The sequence below is a fragment of the Furipterus horrens genome, unplaced genomic scaffold, assembly GCF_987537825.1.
Source record: "Furipterus horrens unplaced genomic scaffold, mFurHor1.1.pri manual_scaffold_5, whole genome shotgun sequence".
NCBI classification, from domain to species: domain Eukaryota; kingdom Metazoa; phylum Chordata; class Mammalia; order Chiroptera; family Furipteridae; genus Furipterus; species Furipterus horrens.
The window spans coordinates 160,426,798-160,452,509 of NW_028327175.1; the positions used below are offsets into that span (position 1 = coordinate 160,426,798).

The 25,712-nt window shown below is 45.4% G+C and overlaps 1 protein-coding gene across 1 annotated transcript in view; it reads right to left on the bottom strand.

Moving 5' to 3' along the window:
• LRRC20 (leucine rich repeat containing 20) overlaps nucleotides 1-25,712 on the bottom strand; it is a 63,846-nt gene that overhangs the window by 16,098 nt on the left and 22,036 nt on the right. The window contains exon 3 of the mRNA XM_090278140.1: nucleotides 15,135-15,284. Within this exon, the coding sequence (XP_090134266.1) occupies nucleotides 15,135-15,284 (150 nt within the window). The remainder of the gene's footprint in view (nucleotides 1-15,134; nucleotides 15,285-25,712) is intronic.

Sequence of the window (25,712 nt, forward strand, 5' to 3'; positions counted from 1 at the left end):
GTTGTTCATGAAATCTCATATAATCATCCCAATAAAGTCCCATCCCAATTTATGGATGAGAGGACTGAGGCTCACAGAGGCCAAGTAACATGCCCAGGGTCACACACACAAAGCAGATCCATGCCTGGTGGTCAGATGTTCCCCCTGTTCCTTGAGATTCACAGATAAGGGAGGGGGATGCCGAATGACAGCCCCATTTCCTCTGGGATACCAAGATGGGGGTAGAGCTGAGTGAAACCCAGGAGCAACAAAGTCACTGGCAGAGGCTGAAAGACACTTGAGGCCCACTTTGAACACCCTCAAGATGAAAGACAAGTGTAAGCCATCCTGCTAGGGAGACATGCTTGGATTGAGGGTGGGGCAGGGGATGTTCCTTGCGTCTCCACAGCTGGGGACCTGGAAAGCTTTTCATCTGGCCGATAACCTTTTAATAAATGCTCAGCGTCTCCTACCAGGTCTTTTTCTCTGTCATTCAACAGGTTTTCTCTACATTTCTGTCATGTTGCAGCCATCACTCAAGACTCTGCAAATCTCCTTCCCTTGGGTGCTGCTTGAATAACATCTCGAGGCTTCTACATACCCACTCCTCTTAGTACTAGGGAAGAAATAGGAGGGCAGGGATCCTCTCTGCCCAGAACACTCAATACATGTTCCTTGAGCTGGGCCTGTAACTACTGAATAGTGGTTACGGGTTCAACTGATGGAAAGACCTGCTCCTAACCAAATCTCTGCTTAGTCTCCAGTTCCGTCACCCTGGGCAGGCCACCTTACTTCTATGGTCTGGGTTTTCTTGACAGTAGAATGACTTATATTCTTTCTCTTTCTTTCTACAGTGTAGGAAAGGAAGAATTACATGTTTATTGAGCATCTACTATATGCCAAGTGCTATACACATATCATCTCTAATTCTCACAGCAACTCAAGAGATGTTTTATCATTTCTTTTTTAAGAGATGAAAAATCTGGGGGCTCAGAGAGGTTAGGTGATTTGCCAAACATAGCGGGGCAGCTGAAACCTGACACTGGATATGTCTGACTCCAAAGATATTGGCTGCCTGCAAAGGGGTGGGCAAAGGACTTTATAACCAGAGTTAAAGGGAGCGAATGATGGCCCTGAGGTTGGAGAAGCTCGGAGCCTGACAGACCCATGGGAGACTCAGTTCCAAGCTTCATAACTGAAAGTCAATTCCCTACATTCTGACGCCTCAGTTGTTAGAAGGCCAAGACTGCTCCCTCACCCAGCACGTTTAATTACAAAGTGCAAGCCAGCCCTGGCTGGGTGGCTCAATTGGTTGGAGCATCGTTCTGTATACCAAAAAGTTGAAGTTTCAATTTCTGGTCAGGGCACATACCTAGGTTGCAGATTCAATATGTTTCTCTCACATCAGTGTTTCTCTCTCTTTCTCTCAAATCAATAAAAACAAATCCTTGACTAAGGATTAAAAAAAAAAAAAAAGTACAAGCCAAAGAAGGCATTCCTGCCTCCAAAACTGTTTATTCAAGAACCACTCTGAACAGTCTCTATTTCTTCCTTTTTTTGTAAGAAGGAAAGACTGAGATTTTATTTTCAAATTTTTGAAAATTGTTTTCACAAAAAAATAATAAAATGACAAGAACACATACAAAAGCTGACATCTTTCATTGAACTATGAACTCTTAGCAGAGGAAGGGACTTTGAGTTTCTCTCCTTCTGGAATAACTTCTAAAATGCCCCTCACTTATATTACCAGCCTTCTCAAATCTTTCCCAAATTTGATGTACTTGAGTTCACAAAAGTAACGAATAATTTTGATCATTTAAAACAAAAGAAAGAATAAAATAAAGAAGGCAGTTCACTTGTGTTATACACTTTTAAAGGAAGGTCACGTCCTTGAAGCAGCTTTGCAATATGCAGAGCACAGAACTGGCTTAAAAAAAAAAAAAAGAAGAGTCTGTACACTTGAATTATTCAAATGTGAACAGCTGATATCAACTTCCTCTATAAGAAGTGACAAGTTGTAATAATTCGAGTACATTAATTTAATTGTGGTTCATATAATTTTACACTTGGGAGGAGGCTGAAACAAAAATAAAACAAAACACCAGCTAACATTGAGCTGTTAATAAAAAACTTGAAGATATTAATTATTGTGAGATGCAAGCCAATGAAAATCAATCCTGGATAACAAAACAAATTTCCAATTATATAAATAAATTATACTATTTACTGAAAATTCCCACTATCAGAAGATCCTGATTACAATAAAGAAATACATAAAATGGGAACAGTTTAACTAAATGTGACTATGCGGTTCATTTCAGAAGGTCTACTGATCCAGCAGCTAGCCACACAAGTCTCTGAGTAATCGACAAACTGTGACCAGTTCTTCCAAAGAGGCAGAACCGAATGGCGACCGTGTTGTCAAAGTTGGCTTTTGAGAAACCCATTTTAATTGCAACAGCAAAACCCTGCAGCATTTCATCACGCCCAATTCCTTGCATATGGATCCCAACCACTCCCTCTGAGCTCCAGTGCTGGGGCAGCAGCTCAAAAGGCACCAGGGACATTTGGTGAGGAGCTGGATTGTCTGGCATCAGGACGAGAGCTGGAGGGGCAGCTTTCTCCCAGATAAGAGTGCTGGCAGAAGCCATTGTTCCTTCTCTGAGTCCTCCGCCCATAGAGTCTCCATCAGCCTTAGGCTCTTCTTCCTAAGCTCTTGTAGCCCTAATGATTTTTCAGTTTGATTCCATCTAGTCAGACCCCATTCTGGAAAAGGGCAAAACTTACTCCCATCCAGTCACAGATTCTTTGCTCACTAGGAAATCCATCCCAATGGTACAACAAATCCTCCTGACAAACTCTGTCTGTCCTCGGGTCATTGTTCTTAGGAGGACCAGGCAGGCTCTGGACATGACTACACATAATAATGTACTAGATAGCTACTGGGTGGAGGTAGGCAAAGGGAGGGAAATGGGGGACATTTGTAATAGTGTCAACAATAAAAATAATAATATACACAGCTAAATTTCTTGAGCATTCACATTCCAGGCAGTATTCTCAGTGTTTGCCTTTACCAACTTTATTCTTACAATGATCGCTAAAGAAGGTGTAGAAATGGATTCATTTTACACATCTGGACGTTAGAAGTGGCAGAGTTGATGTCTTCCCCAGGCCAGTCCGGCTCTGGGGTTCATGCTGTCAGCCACTCCACTTACTGACTCTCACACCAGGCTGCGTGAGCTACCACCGATACATTTGTGACTGGTTATCTTGGAGAAGCTTCAGAAAGGCGCACTGCTTAAAATGAGATGTTGTTGCTGAAAGGTGCCGCTAAGGGAGACAGTTGTTACCACTGTTATAATATTGTTCCCATTGTGCACAGACCTCCTGGGCCTTGTTTGTATTGGAGTTACTTTCTCAAGAAAAATCATGGTCCAGCTGTCAGTCACTACTGAAGGTGGTAGTTAGCCTAACGCTCAGGCACGCGAACAACGCTAATACCTATCACAGAAACCAGATGCTATCCCAACTGAAAATACAGATTTTGTTGCTTTAATGTGGGATTATTTGTTCCTGATGCAAAACTGGCCTCTTCCGACTGATACAGTTTGTTCAATTACAAATGCATTTTCTGCTTACAAAAGCAGTAACTGTTCATTGTAAAACTATTGACGTCACAAACATATGGAACACCGAAAAATGAAAATTTCATGTATTTCTACCCCCAGAGAAGACCAACGCCATTTGGTATGCATTCCTCCATATTTTTCTATATATATACTAATGGATGGATGGATGGGTGGATGAATGGATGGATGGATGGATAGATACTGTTTTCAAAAAACAAAAATGAAATCATAGACTATATACATCGAGACTTGCTTTTTTCATTCAATAGAGCTTAAGCAGCTTTCCAAGTCATTTCTTGGGTCTCCTCTGGAGATCACTGCTCTAAAGATGAAGAAACCTATGGGTACAAAATCACTCGCTGTCCCAGATTCAGACACTGCACTCTGAAGTTCAGCCTTTTTTTAAGAAAAAGCTCAGCTGCAAGGGGGAGGGGCTGCCTCTCCCTGAAAGGTGGTTTCTTCCCCCGCTCAGAACTCTCCTGAAAAGCAAAAGGCACAGAGGGAGTAGTGGATGGATAGGCAGGGCCCTCACCCCTGGGCTAAGCTCCTTAATTGCCTTGGGGTAATCAAAGGGGCTGCATGAAATTGGGAAGGAAGTGGGCCATTTTGCCACCTGATTTTTTCCACTGTTGCACCCCTCATCCTCATCGCAATTCTTCTCAAAGTAGAGACTTAGCAAATCTTTGCTTATTTTAGTGCTGAATGAAGAGAGGGGAAAGAACCAGAAGGGCCCGGTTCTGGTCTAACTCAGCAAGTGTCCTTGGCCTGGATCGACTCATGAGAAGGTCTTCCCTGCCCATTTACAGCAGGGCTGTGAGGATGAGTTGAGAGAATGTTGTGAAAGGCAGGACGTGCTGCACAATACAGTTATTTATTAAGCTCCTGCTGTACACTCAGTCCTGGACTTGAACATGAAAAGAACAGTCTTTGAAAGCACTCAATAAATGAAACCACTTCTGCTTGAGAAGTGCAGATCTATGAGACATAATTCTTGATTTATACAGCCTTTTGTGGAAATAAAAGTGAATGCTAACAAATGCAGGAAGCAAAAGAGAAAACAAAAGAAGAGAAGGTGGATGCAGCTGAAACACATGATTTACAGAAAAGTCAATCAAGTGCAGTAATATTGAAACAGCCTTCACTCACTCACTCAACACATATTACTCCGCACCTACCACAGGGCAGGCACTGCGTGACTGGGGAGATGATGGCGAACACTAGATCCCTCCCTAACAAGCTTACATACTAGCGGGGGGAGAAAGTAATAAATAAGAAAAACAAACAAATAAAGATTATTTCAGATGACTAGGAATGTATTTAAGGTGAGAGTGAAGGATGCAAAGAAACCAGTTGTGCAAAGAGCCCAGGTGAAAGCTATCAGAGGAAATAACAAGTACAAAGGCTTTGAGGCAGGAAGTTATGGGGACTTAACTTCCTGGTGCTGAAACCCTGGGCTGGGGCTGGGATCCCTCTTTCCCAAGGTGTCCCTCCCAATTTTTATTCACCACACGTGGATGTGGGACCAGCCTGTTCCACGTCTCCATGCGACTCCATGCCCCTCCACGCCACTCCGCAGCTCTGCGTCTCTCCCCACCTCTCCTCACCATGCCCCTCTGCTGGTCTCAGTGTCTCCACCTCTCCTCCCCTCCTGCCCATCTGGATGAATGTGGCTTCTTTAAACCCTTGGTTGTCGGACTTCCATACAGCTCAATTTTCTGACACTTCTGGATGATATTTGTTTTCTAGTCTAGTTGTAATTTATTTGTAGAGTGAGGAGGCAAGGAAGTGTTTACCTACACCTCCATCTTGACCAGCAGTCTTCTTTGCTTATCTTGTTGCAGTGGTCAGAACTCTCTGAATGAGGGGAGACATCTTTGCCTATTCCCAGTCTTACAGGTGAAACATTTCATCATCAAGTTTGATGCTAGATGTAGGATTTTTATAGATGTTCTTTACCAAATTGAGGTACTTTCCTTGTAGTTCTAGTTTCCTGAGTTTTTTAAAATTATAAATGTGTGTTACAGTTTGTTAAATGCTTTTTGTCAACAGATATGATAGATAACATTAGTTGATTTTCAAATGTTGAGCCTGCCTTGCACATCTGAAAAAATTGATAAATCCCACTTGGTCATGGCATGTAATTCTTTTCATATATTGCTGGGTTTGATTGCTAATATTTTGCTGAGAATTTTTGTTTCTCAGTTAGTTCGTGTGAGATATTGGCCTATAGCCTTTTTCTTTTGTTTTATTTTTAATTTTGTTTATATGTGAATTTGAAATCAAAGTAATACTGGCTTTGTAACATGGGTTGGAAAGTGTGCCCTTCTCTTCTATTTTCTGGAAGAGTCTATGTAAAATTGATGTTAATTCTTGTTTAAGAGTTTAATAGCATTTTTCCAGTGAAATCATCTGGGCCTAGAGATTTCTTTTCTGGGAGTCTTTGTATTTATAAATTCAACTTATTTGATGGTTATAGGACTATTCAGATTGTCTATTTTCATCTTGGCTGAGTTTTGGTAGTTTGTGATTTTTAAGGAACTGGTCCATTTCTTCTAAGTGTCAGAAAATTTATGAGTGCAAAGTTGTTTATAATACACCTAGTTGGTTTTGAGTGGAAACAAAACTGTCACCAGGGGAAGGCAAAATAAGTGGGTTCCCTGGTATAGATGTCCCCATACTTGTCAAAGTCTTAGTCTTACCCAACTCCTGGAACTTTATGTCACCCCAGCCTGGGCACTTGAGGTTTTCTCTGTTGTTTCCATTTCAGAGGAAGAACAAAAATGTAGCCAATAGCCCAGCCACCTTATTGGCTGATGTGTTGAGCTCCCAACTAAATATAGTTTCAGCCACATCTAGCTTTGCTTCTCACCCCAGGGGTCACAACATATTCTTTCTCATTGTTGGGGTCACAACAATGCCCAAGGTATTGCCACTTTCTCTCTTGGAGAAAAAGGGCTGGAGTCCTCTGGTCCCAGAGGGTGGCATTAGAAGGGCCTCCAGATGTTTCTTCCTGTTCTCTTACACCAGGGTTCAGAGTTGAACAATCTGAGCTCCCAGGCTTGACAGGGGATCTGGGAGACGACACTACTCCCAAGACTGTACCCAAGCTGAGAGCAGCCCATCATGATATTCTCTTATTTACTATCCCTACTGAACTGTGGTTTCCGGTATCTGTCAAATGGAACCTCTCCCTCCCTAAGTTCTTCCTATTACTTCCGCATCATCCTTATCTTGGACAGCTGCCAAGGCTGACTCAGAGGCCTTACACTGACCCAGAGGAGAAAGGCCTACTGATTCCATTGAGGAACAGATGAGGCTGGCTGGCAGTATTTATGTAGCCAGGCAGCAAGGGAATGTGCCAACTCCAAAACTACCTGTCCACTGAGGACCAATCAGTGCCACCCCCACATAAATGAGCAGTCACATTGCTGCCTGCAAGGGCCCCCTGCAGGGCAGAGTAAGCCAGTGTGGTACGGCAGTGAGTGTCCTTAAAATGGCTCATGCTCCACCCAAAGACAGCTGCTGCCCACAAGGGACAGAGGAGCTTGGAGATAGGAGTGAAGTTTCCAAAAGCAACACCCACTCCTTGGATGGACAGAGGGATGGGGTGAGGAAACTGTTCTAACTGGGTTTGGAACAAACTAAAACACAGTGCTAATCCTTCTGCCCCCATGAAAAGAATAGAGGAGTTGTCACTGTCCCAACATGGAGCAATTTCTACAATGTATTGCTAAGTAAAAAAGGCAACTTGTAAAACAGTGCATACCCTCTCCTCCTATTAGTAGTTATAAAGGAGCTCTGTGGATCTCAACCCACAGTGCCGACCCCTTCTTCCTCACTGTGTGACCTCAGACAAATTACTTATACTCTCTCTGTCTTAGTTTCCTCATTAAAAAAAAAGGAGACAATATCAGTACTGACTTTATAGGGTTGTAAAGGTTAAATAATTTTATACTTGCAAAGTGCTTACAACAGTGTCTGCCCATGGTGGCACACTTTCAGTGCTACTAACATTAAACACATTTATGTTCATATTGGTGTAGAATAAATATGTCTAGAACTGATAATAGTTGTTGCCTCTGGGCAGGGGAATGGGACATCTGGGTACAGGTGTAAGAGGAACACTTACTTTTCCTGTTACTCTTTCCAACCCTTGGAGTATTGTATTGTGTGCATCTATTACATATTCAAAAAGAAAAAAAAAGAACCTGTTTTCAAATGAAGCCTTACATCTTTATAACAATAAGAGAAATGCATGGGAAATGAGTAATATGGACAAAGTGGGGGTAGAAACTGTTATGAATCTTGGAGCCAAGAGTAAAGCTCTCTGCTTAGATTTTAGAACAGAAAAATTGTGAAGTCTCATGGCATAGGGGTGAAGGAGGAATGTTAGCTTGTGTCGTGTCTTGGAGGACTGACTGAAGCCTCAGAGCTTATGTAAAGTTGCAAACAATATCCCAGTGTTCCAGGTATGCACACAAGTCCCAGGCCAGGTGAGCAGAGGGGGGCCCAGAGTCTGCTGATTTCCAGGGTTGGCAAGATGTCAGATGGAGCTGTTCTCCTGTTCGTATGGTAGGAGTAGTTCTCAAGGCTGCCTCCAACTCCCCTCCAAAGGGAACTTATTTTGTTTATTCCTGTTCATTTATTCCTATTCATTTATTTCATTTATTCATTTATTTAGCTCCAAAAATATATATAACTTGAAGAATAGATAAAGATAACAAATTAATAGCATGTGGGAATTATACACTTCTGTGAAGTAATAGTATCATGCCCATTTTAGGATGAGAAAATGGAAGCTCAGAGCGGTCCCAAGATCACACAGCTTGGAAATGCCAGGGCCAGGTTTGCAGACCCCAAGGGTAAACTGTTTCCTCATAGTTCCTAGCACAGTGGCTGGCAAACAGTGGGCACCAAGGGGCTGAGCCAATAAGGAATGATAAAATCACCATACATCAGTGCTTCATCTAATAAACTAAGAAAGTCACTGTGCCAGCTATTTCCAGCAATCGCTACCATGCCTCTGCCTTTTGCAGTGAGATTCTGCAGCAACTCCCATCAAGAGGGTGAGTCTAGCTCCCTACGTCTTTAATCTGGGCTGGCCTTGTGACCACCTTGACAGCAGAAGCGATGTCTGGAACCTCCAAGCCTAGGTAGTAACCACCCATTTCCTTCCCCTTGGAGTCCATCCACTGTGCTGTGAGAAAATCCAAGCACATTAGAGGCTACATGGAGCAAGGCCCCAAAGGATGAAGGACCTCCCTCCTCAGAGAGGTGATTTCAGTCTCTACTACATAGAACAGAAGAACCACCCAGAAGACACCAACCAACCCACAGAGCTGGAGGAAATAACACCCTATTGTTTAAAACAAGTAAATCTTAGGGTGGCTTTTTATACAGTAATAGAGCACAGAAACAGCTATTCTGTAGCCAAGGATTCTTTCGGAGCAACACACTCTTGCCTGGATGTTCCTAAGGAGAGTAGGCCCCCTCCTGCCAGTATCACAGGCCCAGGTTGTGCTGGAGAGGAAAGCAGAAAGCGGGTCTCAGATTCTGACCCAATGGGACAATTCAACCTCCTTCACCTGCTGTACTCCCTATCCAACACCCCACAGTGGTGGGAGCAGCAGCTTTCTCTAGGGGTTTGAAGAAAACACACGGGGAATAATTATGAGCTCTACCAGAATCTAGCCTGTGTGCCCCAGGAGGGGCTGGATGCTGGGGGGAGCTGAGGAAAATAAGGCAGCTGAGAAAAGTGGGCAGGGCAGTTCCTTAGAGAAGGCTTCCCTTTTGGGGTGCAACCCCAGTTCCACAGTGAGACGAGGTGGGAGGGCAGAAAAAGCAAGCAAGTGGGGCTACCGAGGCAGGAGGCCCTGGACCCATCTGCTGTGTATGTTCCCTATCACTGCTGTAAAACGTCACTACAGACTTGGTGGCTTAAAACAATACAAAGTTACCGTCTTACCCTTATGGAGGCCAAAACACCAAAATGGGTCTTAGAGGACTAAAATCAAGTTGTCAGCAGAGCTGTGGATCATTTGGAGGTTCTAGGGGAAAATCTGTTCCTTGACTTTTCCAGCCTCGAGAGGTTTGGAGCCACATCATTCCAGTCTCTGCTGCGGTCATGACATTCACTTCTCTGACTCTGACCCTCCTGCCTCCGTAAAAGGACCCTTGTGTTTACACTGGACCCACCCACTCAGTCCAGGATATCTCCTGGTTTCAAGGTCCTTAACTTAATCATGTCTGCAAAATCTTTCTTACCATGTAAAGTAACATCAGAGAAGGAAAACTCTGATTCCAAAAAACCTCCGCTGCCTTGCGGCATACCTCTTCAGGGGAAAGGCTAAGGGAGTAAACCCCGACAGAAAATCCGGAGCCGGAGTCCCTAAGGCGGTTTGATGTTGTAGTCAACACCGGCAACTCCTGCGGCGCACCTGAAGCCAAGCTGTATTGACTCCGTCTTTCCCTTGGATCCTTCAGCTGCGAAGAGAGGGGGGGTCTGCTGCATGGGCAACAGCAGACCCTCCATATCACCCTGCCCAGGCTCTGTAGCTTCAGCTTCACTGGAGAGGACACTCCAGCGTCATCGCAAGATGTCGATTCAACACGGGAGGAGACAGATACCGTGTCACTCCCGAGTCGGACTGCACAGCCATTCTCGGCGGTGCAGATAGACTCTTAAGAAGCTACACCATCGTCTCTCGAGGCTCTGTAGCTTCAGCTTCACTAGAGAGGACACTCCAGCGTCATCGCAAGATGTCGATTCAACACGGGAGGAGACAGATACCGTGTCACTCCCGAGTCGGACTGCACAACCATTCTCGGCGGTGCAGATAGACTCTTAAGAAGCTACACCATCATCTCTCGAGACGGACGGCTGCCGATAGATGTAAAGTAACATAGTCACAGGGCCCAAGAATTAGGGGATGTGGACATCTTTGGTAGGATCATTATTCTGCTGACCACTTGGGAGGGAGTCATTCATTCACCCCCACTCAGCAGGAAACACCCACTACCATGTGCCCAGCACTATGCTGGAGAGCACAGGGAATGCAGCTGTTTCCGGGCTGTGCATGGGTTGCTGTATTCCGTCTTCACAAGAGCCCTTATGGGGTAAAGGCTATTACCAGTATTATTCCATTGTACCAAGGGGGAAACCGAGGCACAGAGCAGTTAAATAATCTGCCTGTTGTTACAGAGCTAATAAATTGGAGTCAGGGCCCTAAAGGGGAAGAGCTGCACACTCAAATTAACTCAAGGAGGGTTCATTTGTAACAAAGTCTTTCCAAAGATGTGGAAGACTATAGTGGAACTTGAAGGGATCATGCAGTAACCCAGGATTAAGAGCAGGGAGTTGTCACCACCAGAGAGAGTCTTGTTGAAGCTGCCTTGAGAAAAGTGACCTCCAGAGAAGGGGCCCAAGGTGGACCTCATGGGGAGGTGCCAGGAGAATAAAGTCGCTGACCTTCCTCTCTTCCCTTCCTCGGATCTGCCAGGGCTCCCAATGGCTGCACCTAACCACCACCGAGGATCAGAGAGCTAAAATTAGCATGGAGCATGGATCTACAGGGTAAGGGGAACATGTCACACTCCAGAACTGGGCTCAACCTCGGTGTCTGTGCTTTAAACATCAAAAGACCCAGCCTCTCATCTTGTGGGTCCTGGTTCAGCTTGAACCAAGAAGGTTGCTCTTCATCTCCTGGTGGTCCCCAGGCTCAGGGTGACATCAGTTCTTGACAACTCCCTTAAGACCCTCTCACCCGCTGCCCTTGGTAGTCCTGTCTCTGGGATTCTGTACAAAGTATGCTGAAGGCCATGACACTTGGGTTCCTTTAATTCTCTGTTAGGGAGGGTTGACCCGCTGCCTGTAAGCGTACTTGCGGGGGTCACAAACAGCTCGGCCTTCTCCCCACTGAGCTCAGCCAGGTAACCCTAGGGGCCAGATGCTCTTGAGGACTGACGGCAAAACTGATGCAGCAGGCCACAGCCTTATCCCCACCTCAGCATCAGGTAGGGACTCTGGGTCATCGGCAACTGGGAGCCTTGTGGGTAACTCAGGTGCAATGGACCCTCCAAGACCTGCTATTTCAGTGGTGGCTGTGCTGAGGGAACCAGGAAATACGTGCCCATCAGAGTAGATCTGCCTGATCCCACACTAAAACTGGCCACTGCAAAGCTTCAATGTCTGCCCAGATTTCCCCACACTGTACCCTCTCTTCTCTCCTCCTTCATCTGCTAAGTGCCCCAGGGGCTGAAGCAAAGTGGGAAGTGGGGGCAGAATATGGTGCTTTGAGTACATTGCTGCGGCATCTCACATTACTAGGTGGTTGTCTGTTCACACACCCGACTCCCTTGAGAAACTGGGAGCTCCTCAAGGACCAGGTCTGGGTCTTAGTTTTCTTATCCTTCCCAAATATCAGGTGCTATGGAAACTGAATGAGCTGATGCATGTAAAACCCTCAGCATGGAGCCGGGAGGGTTAAGCGCCCAGTGAACTTGGGCTCTCCTGTTATCACTCACCTGTTCGTGCCCAAAGCCGGGCCCAGAACAGGAGCTCACGAAGAACTGCTGCAGCACATTGGAAGACACACTGTGGGAAACTGAGTATACACACCGACCATGGCCAGGGCAACTATAAAAATAGAACTCTGACCCACAACCTTCAACAGTCTGCCCAGGAAACCAGCCCATCTGTACAGTAAGCAGCTCAGGAAGCTAGTTTGCTGTAAGTCAAACTTGTAGGAAGTCAGCATGCTTCTCTATCAAAAATAGGAAGCCAAACAATACTCTCTGTAACAATTGGCCCCAAATGGCCAGGACTTGATTACTGATAGTGTCCTTAATTTTCGTCCCCACTTCCAACTTAGCACCAACCAGAGAAAGCCACATATGTACCCTAACCAATCACACCAGATGCCCCACTGCTAGCTGGCCTTCCTCCAGCTTCCCCAGGGCAATGGTCTCCACTCAGGCATACCTGAAGCCTTCCCTTTCATCCACTATAAAGCTTTCCCACTCCTCTGTCTGCCTTTGAGCCTCTGCCAAGTCCAAGGACAGTGGTGGCTGATTCCCCTGCTAGAGCAGCTCTGAAAAAACAGTCCCCGCCGGTTCTCATTTTGGTGGTCTTTGTTCATTTCTGCTGACGTATCTCACAAACCTCTGGCCTGGCAGGCCCAGGACACACTCAGTAAGAAGAACTGAATGATGTGCATGGAAAAGAAGTGGGGAGATGGGAACACGGGAAAAGAGGGGACAAAAGAGCCAAGCTGGACACTGGGACGCAACTGCCCTTTGGACTGATTCCATCTGTGCCGTTGTCCTTCCCAGGTCTTTCTTTTTCCTGCCATAAAATGGGCAAAGGACAGCACAGGAATGCAATCACTTAAAGATGACCCTGCTCAGAGGGGCCATGAGCCTAGCAGAAGACAGTCCCCAGGGTACCCACAGGAGACAACTTGGCAGGCAAGGAGTCACAGATGATTCCCTTCCAACACCAGAGCAGCCCCCCTCCTCTGTCAAGAACCCAGAAAAGGACACTGGCAGGCTGTGAGGGGCCTAGAAAACCCTCTTCACACATAAAAGGTGAGGGTTTTTCTCTTTGAGAGAGAAACCCTGACAAAGTCTGGGGCGCAGAGCTATCTCTGTGGCAGCCAGGTTGGCCTCAGCTCCAGCCCCTCCCTGCTGGGCTCCCTGCAGCCTTTCCTTTGTAACCCAAAGCACTGGACAGGAGGGAGTGCAAACTGTATCCTTCAACAGACTTCTGACCGAAGGGCTATTATGAATATATTTCCAGGGCCAAGGCACAAATGCACAGGGCCCTAAGCATGTTTCTCTGGCACTCAGTGCGGTACCCCCTGGAGAGGGCCTGCTTCCTCATCCCGCAAGGCGCTGCCAAACCTCGAATCCTTTGAAAGCCCTTGCTTCTGCACCCACCCCGTGGCCCATGTCACTCTCAGAAAGAATGTGGTCCTCTTCTCCGAAGTCCCAGTGTTTTGTCCACACTAGTATCACAGCACTCAGTGTCGTTGACAAGTCTGTTCTGCAGCCCTGGACTCCTTCAGGGAGGGACCTGGTCTACTGGCCTTTGTTTCTGAGCCTCCGGACAGAGGTCTGGAACACAGGAGGTGCCCAAGGGTCGAGTGAATGAAGGAAGGCATAAGTGAGCTCCTCTACCCAGAGGAAGCCCCTCTGCTTACCTGTGTCCTTCCTATGGGCTCCAGCCAACCCCCACCACTCATTTTCTACCTCCCCATCCTTCTCTGGAAAGCAAACACCCAATTCCAATTGGCTGCATATAGCTCTGGGGGACCCTTGAGCAAATGAAGGTGGCCTGGAAAGGCAGCCCTGGCCTGGCGGGTAGGCAGCCTGAGACCCAGGACAAGCCCCTCCTCTCTCTGATCTTCCTTCTCCATTCCTGATATGAGGTAACAGAGACAGCTCTGATATTTTATGGGAGATTCTCCCAAATGGTGGCCCTTGGGCTAAATCTAGTGTTTTATTGCTTTCATGTTGTGTAAAAATAGGAGCTTTGTGAGCTACCTCAGAAACAACTACACAGACCAGCCCCCTCTTCCTTGCCCTTGTGTTTGTACCTAGCTGGTGGTCTTTCCAGGTCCCGCCTGGAGCTCCCTCCTGAGCCACTGGTCACCAATTCACACCTCCCTCTCCCCTCTGGGGTCTGCCCAGTGCCCAGACCTCCTCTAGGAAGCCTGAAACCTGCTGTATAAGCTATGCTTGCTCATGTTCCTCCTGTTCCATCAGCATTTTACATACTGATTTCTCTAAACAGGCCCTTAGACCCTTTTTGTGACTCTATCAGATAGAGAATTCTAGAAGGCAGGAAGGCTATGCCTCCTGTGCTCTCCCCAACTCTCCTGCACCACCATTTCGCAAACACCACGCCAAGTGCCCAGGTGGAGCTCCATCCCATGGGTGGCTGAGTGACACCAGAGGTACTGCTCTGTGGCGAGGGGAACAGGACCTGGAGCATCCATTGCGCCCTGCTTGTCCGACCGGAGGAGCCATTTCATAAGAATCTATAATAGCCACCTACTGGCCTCCAGCCCACCTCCCTGCCCAGCACCCTTATCCACTTGCTCTATGTGCGCCCAGCAGAGGAAAGAAGCACCAACATTCCTGAAATCTCTGAGTCCTGAACTGAGAAAGCAGCCGGGGGAATGATGCCAGACTGGGGGGGCAGAAGGTTTGTTCAAGTCTATCACGGAATACTACTCCTGGGCCTCAGGACCCCAAACCCCCCACTGGTCTGTTCAAAATAAGAGAAATCACTCCAGGAGACACACCCTGGGCCATTAGCCAATCTGATTCACAGCCATCTAGGCAGAAGTGATACATGGATTTCCAGTCTTCAGGAAGGACACAGGTCCATCCTCAAAGCCTCCCCCTGGGAATGACTTCCCAGGTTCAGCCGACAGGACTGGTCCTAGTTACACTCCCAAGAGGGTCAGGGCCTGAGGACAAGGGTTAGCCACACACCCCTGGCCTTAGCTGACTGGGGCCTACCTCGGAGCTGACAGAATGTGGTCATGAACTTGCTGGTGAGGGACTTGAGCTCGTTGTTGGCCAGCGTAATGAGTTGGATCTGGTCGGTGACATTCCGCAGGACCTTGTAGATGCCGATGGGGAAAGAAGCCAGCTTGCACTCAGCCAGATCTGCAGCCAAAGCACAAAGACAGGACAGAGTTAGCAGTCACAGCTGCCTAAGGACTTCACCAGACCCGGTCTCCCCTCTCAGCCTCCTTGGTCTCCCACCTGTCCCCTCTGTGCCAGGCTTGAAACTCTGCCCTCCCTCTTCCAAGAGCCTTCATCACCCTTAACCACACTTGTCCCTACCTCACACCCTGAACCTCAGGGCTTATTCCAGCACCTTCTCTATTACTACAGCCTACTAGCCAGAATGCAGAAGGCAGAGTTCTGCCAGCACATTGATGACCAGCACTGTGGCAATGTCCTTGAGGCCCTGCAAAACCCATGAGTCCCTAAGGAATCATCAAAGGTCTCAACAATGAAGCTGCAGTCTTGTCACTACTTTATAACAGTCTACATCTTAGAAAACAGGCAGTTCACATAGACTTTGTGGTTTGATCTTCTTCCCAGTCCTGTAACTCTGAAGATAAGTAAGCTTTGTACGAGAGGCAGCAAGGAAGCTGCTGTGGAGCCTCATCTGGCAGTTCCTCAAGAATTACCATGTGGCCCTGGCCAGGTAGGTCAGTTGGTTAGAATGTCCTGTTGATACACCAAGGTTGCAGGTTCAATCCCCAGTCAGAGCACATACAAAAATCAGCCAATGACTGCATAAATAAATGGAACAACAAATTGATGTTTGTCTCTCTCTCTCTTCTTCTTTTCTCTCTCTAAATTCAAGAAATAAGAATCTAAAAAAAAGAATAACCAGCCCCTGGCTGCTGTGGCTCGGTGGATTGAGTGTCGGCCTGCGAGCCAAGTGTCGCTGGTTCTATTCCCAGTCAGGACACATGACTAGGTTGCACGTCAGGTCTCCAGTTGGGGGCGCGAGTGACAGGCAACCACACAGTGATGTTTCTCTCCCTCTCTTTCTCCTTTCCCCTCTCTCTAAAAACAAACGAACAATTTTTAAAAATATATTTAAAAAAAAAGAATAACCATATGACCAGCAATTCCACTCCTAGTATATACCCTAGAGAATAAAACCACATGTCCACACAAAAACACATTACATATGGATGCTCATGGCAGCATTATTCATAACAGCCAAAACATGGAAACAACCTAAATGCCGCTCAACTACAGAATGAACAAGCAAAATGTGCTATCTCCATAAAAAGGAATATGTTTAGCAATAGAAAGAAATGAAGTACTGATATATGCTACAGCATTGAAGGACCTTGAAAACATTATGCTAAGTGAAATAAGCCAGTCACAAAGGATGATATGTTGTATGAGGTCGTTTATGTGAAATGCCCAGAATAGGCAAATATAGAGGCAGAAAGTAGATCAGTAGTTACCTTAGGCTGGGGGCATGGGTGGACTGTGGGATGGAGACTAAGCGGTAAAGGTTTCTTTGTGGGGATAATGCAAATGTTCTAGAATTTGTTGTGGTCACAGCTGCGTTGCAGGGTATATAAGTTATATCTCAATAAAACTGTTTTATATATATGGCAGCAGGGAGACACTGAAAGCACGAAAGCTAAGAGATGGGGCTCATCTAAGTCATGCAACTTCCCTGAACCTCAGTTTCTTCATCTGCAAAATGGGGGTATCATTATCCACCTAGCAGGGCTGTCAGGAAAAGTAAACATATTAAAAAGTACTAAATGAACCCTGGCTGGTGTGGCTCAGTGGATTGAGCGTCGGCCTGCGAACCAAGTGTCGCTGGTTCGATTCCCAGTCAGGGCACATAACTAGGTTGCACGTCAGGTCCTCAGTTGGAGGCACGAGTGAGAGGCAACCACACAGTGATGTTTCTCTCCCTCTCTTTCTCCTTTCCCCTCTCTTTAAAAATGAATAAATAAAGAAGCAAACAAATAAATTATTTAAAAAAAAAAAAAAGTACTAAACGTACTAACAAAGTGCCTGGCAGGAATGCAGCAGTAATGCTACGGGTGGTTTCTCTCTTTCCTTTCTAAATGTCCCATTACTGGTGGTCGCCACCGCCCCAACCCATGAGCCCCAGGAGCACTCACTAACGTAAGATGGCACTGCCCCATCTCTCTCTCAACAGACTCTTGTGTTTTCCCCAGAAGCCAGGCTTCCTCCAGGTCTCCTAAGCCCTTGAAGACTGCTTCAAATTAATTACACAGAAATCAATATTATTCCTATATGTCAGTAAAAAAAGAAGACAGTTTATATAAAGATCTTATTCTGAACATCAACAATAATACAAAGTCTATAGAAGCAGTCAGAATAGAAACTCTTCTCCCTCATCTGCCTCACAGAATTTCTACCCTTGCTCCAAGACCAGCTCAAATGCCACCTCCTCCAAGAAGCCTTCTCTCGCTGCCATAAGCAGTTGGTTCCTCCAGCCTCTTAGTCTCATATAGTGCAAATGAAACCTCTTCATCCTGTACTGTATTAATCCCTTTTTGTTTCTGCTTTCCCATTGAACTAGAAAGACCCCCCAGAGCACAGTGCCTGCAGAGGTGTAGCAGGCTTGAGACAGGGCAGGAGAACTGGTGACCTCCCTGAGCTGGTGAGGAAAGAAAGGGCACAGGTGGGGTAAGGACAAAAGTCCAGACAGCTGAGGGTTCTCAGAGGTCCACTGTAGGGCATCCTGTGAAGAAGTGTCTTCCTGCCTCTTCTGGTCCAGGGTTGTGCTAGGTGAGCCCAGCCCTGCTGCTGTATGGTGTCAGGCACCACCCAAACTTACATCAGCAGGTAGGGCTGGCAGAAGAAAGTGCGCCATCTGCACTGGGGAACCACGCCCACAAAGTCAGGCTTCCAGCGGAGATCAGGGCTGGAACTGGACCAGCTCTGTGGGCTCAAAGTTTGGGGCACACTGGGGATTCTACAAAGAACAAATGCTTCCAAACAACGAGTCCTCTACTGCTTTTATTGATTATGCTGTTACAGTTGTCCCAGTTTTTTTCCCTTTGTCTCCCTCCGCCAGGTACCCTCTTTCCTTCAGCAATCCCACCCCCCTTATTTCACGTCCATGGGTTGTGCATATAAGTTCTTTGTCTTCACCCTTTCCTATACTATTCTTAACAGCACCCTGTGTATTTTGTTCCTACCAGTTATGCTTCTTGATCCCTGCACCATTTCCTCCTTACTCCCTCTTACCCCTCCCAGCTGATAACCTTCCAAATGATCCCCATACCTATGATTCTGTTCATGTTTTGGTTGTTTGCTTGGTTTGTTTTGGTTTTTAGATTCCGTCTTGATAGTGGTTAAGTTTGTTGTCATTCTAATGTTCATAGTTTTGATCTTTTTCTTAAATAAGTCCCTTTAACATTTCATATAATAATGGCTTCGTGATGATGAACTCCTTTTGCTTTGCCTTGTCTGGGAAGCACATTATCTGCCCTTGCATTCTAAATGATAGCTTAGCTGTATAGAGTAATCTTGATTGTAGGTCCCTGCTTTTCATCACTCTGAATACTTCTTGCCAGTCCCTTTTTGCCTGCAAAGTTTCTTTTGAAAAATCAGTTGATAGTCTTATGGGAACTCCTTTAACTCTCTTCTTTTCTCTTGCCGCTTTTAAGATTCTCTCTTTACCTTTAACCTCTGGCATTTTAATTCTGATGTATCTTGGTGTGGTCCTCTTAGGGTTCACCTTGTTTGGGACTCGCTGTGCTTCCTGGGCTTATATGTCTATTTCCTTTGCCAAATTAGCAAAGTTTTCTTTCATTTCTTTTTCAAATAAGTTTTCAATTTCTTGCTCTTCCTCTTCTCCTTGTGGCACCCCTATCATTCAGATGTTAGTATGTTTAAAGTTGTCCCAGAGTTTCCTAATCCTCTTCTTGTTTTTTTTGTTTTTTGTTTTTCATTCTTGTTGCTTCTTTCTTGTCCGAGTGAATGTTTATTTCTCCCTTTTGTTCCAAATTGTTGATTTGAATCATGGCTTGTTGCTTCCCTGTATATTTTCCTTTATTTCACTTTGTATAACCTTTACTTCTTCCTTTACTTTGTGGCTGTACGCAATCATTTCTCTGAGCATCCTGGTCAACAGTGTTTTGAACTCTGCATCTGATAGGCTGGCTATCTCTATTTCATTTAGTTCTTTTTCTGGGGTTTTGTTCTGTTCTTTCATTTGGGCCATATTTCTTTGCCTCCTCGATTTGGTAGCGTCCTTGTGTTTGTTTCTCTGTATTGGGTAGAGCTGCTTTGACTCTGTGTCTTGGTAGTATGGTCTAATGTAGTAGGTGTCCTGTAGGGTACAGTGGCACAGCCTCCCCTATCATCCAAGGTGGGTACTTGAGGTGCGCCCTTTGTATGGGCTGGTACACCGTCCCCTTGTATTTGAGCCTTGTTGCTGTTAGCAGATCAATAGGAAAGATTTACCCAGGCCAGTCAGCTGCAAGGACTGGCTGTGACCACTGACCACCAACCTTGGCCCTCCAAGGAGGATCAGCTATGCAGGGCAGGGTGGTGGTGCTCTGACATGGTCTGTAGCTGTCCACTGGGTATGCTGGCCTTGGGGTTTCTGGGTGGTGCAGGCCAAACTCAGCCCCCACCTGTGTTTTGCTGGGGCCACCCTTCCTGAGCTATAAAGCAATCTGAGATGGCTGCTACTTGTGCTGGGCTTGAAGATTCCCGGGCAAAGCCAAGCTGTGAATCTAGGCTGTCTGCTGGTAGTGCCGGGCCTGGGGCTCAGTGAGGCCAGCTGTTGCTTTTTTGATAGGATTTAGGAGGTTGTGAAGCATGATCCAAGTCCAGTCATTCATATGGAAAAGCAGCTTGGGTGGGCCCATGAGTTGGGTGGGGCAGAGTCTCTGGGGATCTCCATGGTGGGTCAAAGATTGTTACCCAGGTTGATGGACTCTCAGATATGGCACCAGCTTGTCAGCTTTTTGAGGGGAGGGTTTAGAAGGGTTTAGAAAAGAGACAATGGTCTCTGCTCTCCTTGATGCCAGACACTTCAGTTCCTCCCTGTATACCACTGGTGCCTTTCAAGCTGCTACCCCGGTGCTGGAGCTCAGAGGGAGTGAGTCTGAGTAGATGAGTATGTGTGTGAGTTCTTCAAGATGAACTGCATGGGCGACCAGAGGTTTCTTCCACTGACTCAATCCCCACTGGTTTTTACAGCTAGAAGTTGTGGGGACTTATCTTCCTGGCACTGGAACCCTGGGCTGGGGTCTGATGTGGGGCTGAGATTCCTAACGCCTGAGATATTCCTCCCAAATTTTTATCCACCACACGTGGGTGAGAGATCAGCCTGTTCCACATCTGCACCCCTTTACCCATCTCAATGGATGTGGTTTCTTTAATTCCAGAGTTGTCAGACTTCCATTCAACTTGATTTCTGGCAGTTTTGGCTGGTAGTTTTTCTATATTTTAGTTATAATTTTGATGTGGTTGTGTGAAGAGGCGAACCATGTCTGCCTACACTGCCATCTTGACCAGATCTCTCTATTTTTGTCTTTAAATTTTGCCATTTTAATTATGATGTGTTTTGGAGTGGGCCTCTTTGAGTCCATGTTGACTGGGACCTTCTATGCTTCCAGGACTTGCATGACTTTTTCCCTCACCAAGTTAGGGAAGTTTTCTGTCATTACTTTTTCAAACAGCTTTTGTAGCCCTTGCTCTTGTTCTTCTCCTTCTAGAATCCCTATGATGTGAATATTGTTACATTCATGTTGTCCTGCAACTCCCTTAAACTATCTTCTTTCTTTTTGAATCTTTTCATTTTGTTGCTCTGACTGGGTGTTTTTTTCTACCTTGTCTTCCAACTTGCTAATTCGATCCTCTGCTTCATCTAAACTGCTTTTAAAACTTTTTAAAATTAATTAATTTATTTGTAAAGCTTGGGGAAGGGAAGGAGAAAGAAAGGGAGAGAGTAATCAGCTGCCTCTCGCACACCCCAACTGGGGACCTGGATTGCAACACAGGCATGTGCCCTGCCTGGGAATCAAACTGATGACCTCTCACTTCACAGGCCGGCACTCAGACCACTGAGTTACAACAGCCAGGGCCATCTAACCTGCTTTTAATTCCTTCTAGGGTATTCTTAACACGTTGCGTTCAGATGGCGAGAATTCTCGTCATTTGATTGCGTAATTTTAAACAATTAAATAAGGTTATTTAGATAATCAGTAGTAATTTTTCATTTGCTTTTTTTTATTAATTAATGATAGTAGTAGCTTAATTGTTAATTTCGTGAAGTCATTTCATTAATATTAGCCATATAACCATATTTAAATCTTAAAAACCTGCCAGAACAGAGGATTAAAAGGCATTTAAATACCCCAGTACGCAACGTGTTAATTTCAGATATTGTATTCTTCATTTCCTCCTGGCTCTTATTCATAGTGTCTATGTCCTTTTTCATGCTGATGTAGCTCCTATAAAGTTCCTTGTAGTTCTCACTGAGTTCCTTGAGCATCTTATAATCATTATTTTGAACTCTATGTCTGATAGATTGCTTGCCTCAATTTCATTTAGCACTCTTTCTGTGGATTCCTCATTTCCTTTCAATTGGGGATTGTTTCTTTGTCTTCCCATTTTACATGACTTATTTTGTTTGTTTCTGCATATTAGGCTGATCTGCTTTGACTCCCTGTCTTCATAGGTTGGCCTTCTGTGATGGGAGGCCCGTGGGACTCAGTGGTGCAGTCTCCTTGATCTCCTGAGTCAGATGCTCTTAGTGGCGTTTATGTGGGCTCTCTTGTTGTAATTGGATTTTGGTAGCTGTTGGGTCATTTTTTGTTGGGTTCTTCCCTCCGGCTGGTTGACTGAGAGTCACACCACCCACCACACCTTGTATGCTATTGTATAGGTGCGGACAGTGCAAAGCGTCCTCTGTACTCCTTGGCTTCAAAAATTCATATCAGCTGAGATTCCACTGATTGCTCAGGCCACTTGTCAGAAGATCAGCTGAAAATCCATGCTGGGGGAACAAGCCAGTGGGCTCTGCTTCCATCTTCAGTTGCCATCTTCTCTTCTTGATATAATGTTGATTTTTTAAGAAATGGATTTATATGTAGATTCTTTAATGTATTTCCCACTCAAATCTGGAAACTCTGTTTTTAACTTGGTAAAATGGGGTTTCAATTTCACCTAGGGGAATATGCAAGCAAAATTCTAAAAGAAAAAAAAGACCAGGATGATAACCAATACTATAAGGCTGCAATAATTTTAAGAAGAGAGTAATAGGGAAAATAGATCATAGAAATAAAATATAAAGCCCATAAAATTTGGTCCACAAATAATGTCACAACTTAAAGGAGGCCTCATAAATAAATCAGGGAAGGGAAGGATTACCATAATTACTGATGTTAGAATTACCAATGAAAAATTTTGGGAAAACAAAAAAAGAAAGAGACTCTCAATAACCTAAAAATAAAAATAAATTTTACTTAATTTTTAAATCAAAAAGATTATGTGACGCCCTGATCAGTATGGCTCAGTTGGTTGGCATCATCCTGCAAAGCAAAAGATTGCTCATTTGAATCCTAGTCTGGGCACATGCCTGGGTTGCAGGTTCAGTCCTTCCTGGGTTGGGGTGTGTACAAGAGGCAACCAATCAATGTCTCTCTCTCTCTCTCTCACATCAATGTTTCTCTCCCTCTCTTTCTCCTTCCCATCCCCTCTCTCTAAAAATAAATACATAGAATGTTTTTTAAAATATTATGTGAAAATTATTTTCTACATCCAGGAGCTATAAAAGAATCACAAAGGGACAGATCAACAAGTATAACTCTATAAAATATATAAAACACCTGGATGCTTAAAAGAAATAAGGCAAGCAGGAGACTGTGAAAGAGGATCTATCACTAGAATACATAGTTATCCTTACTATTTATAATGCTCAATATTATTCAGTTAAAAAAATAAGACCCAAAGAAATTGGAAAATGACATATGATATTCACAAGCAAGAAAATATAATCAGTAAACAAATATATGGCTCCTGATATGTACTGCCAAACTGTTAAAATATTTATACCAATTTACATATATTTTGTGCAATATGTAAGAGGATCATTTCAAAAAAATCTTTGTTAATATGATCAGCAGTATCCCTTATTTTAATTTGCAATTCTTCCAATAAAGAAACTGATTATTGTTCATAGTTAATTAAACATTTTTATCTTCCCTGTGGGCACCCTACTCAGGGAAGAGAAGACCCAGACTGGAGATAGGCAAATGATGATTCAAGGAGCCGTGATATGTCTGTCTTCAAGAAGAGGGTCCCCTTCACTATGGGTCCTCAGAGCTGATGGGATAGCGAATAGTTCACCAGTAATAAAGAAAAGGCTCCCGTGTGAGGAACAAAGTGCTATATCATGGGGTGTGTGATAAGCAGGGTCCCCACAGAGCGAATTCCTGAACCAGATGGAGGCCAAGTCATCTCAAAGGTCTCAGTCAGCTCAATAAAACAAACATAGCTAACATCACTGAGTATTTACCATATGGCAGGCACTATACTAGACACTTTTTGTATATTAATTCATTAAATTTCCATAAGAACCTTGAGTTACCTTCATAGGAGGAAAATGAGGTCTGTTTTGATAGGTAAATTGCCCAAGGTCACTTTGGTAAGAGGGTACAAATAATCTGAATGCAAAGATTCCAGAAGGGTGACCAACTTGTCCGACTTTAGCCAGGATGTTCCCAATTTTAGCGCTGTAAGTTCCACATCCTGGGACACCCCTTCTCAGTGTCAGACAACTCAGGCCAGTTGGTCATCCTGGATTCAGGCTGGACACTGATGAATGAGAGATTGCTGGGGTCAGACGGGAGAGAGGAAAGGCAACCCAGGTGTGGGCACAGCAGGAGCCGAGGCAAAGCGGGCTTTCATCCCTCTAGGATTCCACCTTTGAGCCCTGCCTTCTCCAGTTTCCTGGAGCCTCACCCTTGCTCAGAGAGTCCTCAAACAGGAAAGCTCTGGTGCTGGAACCATTGTATGCTACTTGATGAGGCACATGTGCCCAAACCCAGACAGGGGCTCGGGGGTACTAGTGACCGGAGGCAACACCAACATCTGGACAGCAGCTGGACTCAAACATAACCCCCCACCAAGGGTTCCCAGCTGCTGATACACGAGCTGCAGTAGAGAACAGAGATGCTTGGGGTAAACACAAGGCGTAATTATCCTCGTAATTATAATTATTGTTGCAAGAAGACCAAACTGCATCTCCCCAAACCTCTACTTAAGACAGTATGCTATGTTAATAAAGAAGCTTTTGATTCAACACATGGGCCTTTCACTAAAGGTTATTTTATTAATTCTAATGAATGCCTGATGAAAAGTAACTGGTGGGCAGAACCAGGGCAAGACAAGAAAAATGCACAAAGTAAACAGAACATTCTGCCAGAAGTCAGGAGTATTGGGTCAAGCTCGAGGTTCTTAGAAACACAGAACTCTGACCTCTGCTCAGTCCCTGCTGAGAGATGGGCCTGGTAACAGGGGGAAGCGGCAAGGATAGTGGAGACCCTGTCAACCAAGTCATAGAAAGAAAATGTCAGGGACTCAGGCTGGCAGGCACTTTGAGCTTCATGGCCTGGTCAAGAAGTAAGACTGCCAAGGCTATGGGAGGACTCTGTGGCCAAATGACCTGGTCCCACCCAGAATGTCATTTTTTCACAGATATTTTTTTTTTCATGGAATCTCAGGGGTAGAAGGAAACAGGAGGTGATGTAGCTCATAATTTCCCAATTCCCAGTAACAATCACCTGGGGATCCTTCTAGGGTGAGGATTCTGACACTGCAGATCTGGGACGAGGCCTGAGAGCATGCGTTTCTCCCAGGCAGGCTCAAGGACCACTCTCAGTAGCAAGGGCTAGCCCAACGTAGTGGTTCTCAAAGTGGGGGTGTCCCTAGACCCACAGCATCAGCATTACTCTAGAATCTGTTATAAATGCATGTTCTCAGGCCTCACCCCAGACTTACAGAATCAGACGCTCTGGTGAGTGGGGCCCAGCCACTTGTGTTTTAATAAGCTGTCCGATGCTGGTGTCAGCTCCAGTCCGAGAGTCCTGGCATAGAGGCACTAGACCTCCCACCAGTTGTGGTTACTTGGCCCTTGTTGATGGTAACGGTGACAGTAATGACAGTACCTCCCATTTACTGAGTACTGGCTGGTCCATGCCTATGTAGGGGTTTTAGGTTTACTCACTCATGCAAAGTTATTTTGCCCTCCGTGCTTCCCTCTTCCTCTCAGACCAGGCTATTTAAGGACAGAGCAATTGTGTCTTCGTCTTCTCTCTTACCTTGTCCGTGTTTCTGGCCCTGAAAGAGGCACAGGTGATGCTCAGTGTGAAGCAGCCCTGGGCTGGGTTCAGGAGGCCTGTATCCTTGTTCCAGCCCCTCCCCTATCAGCCAAGAGTCTCAGGGAAACAACTTCTCCAGGACTTTGTCTCTTCTTCTATAAGCAAGGGCTAGGACTATGGAATTTGGGGGAATTTGCGCAACCATGGCAGATGGCTTGTGCTCAGTAAATAG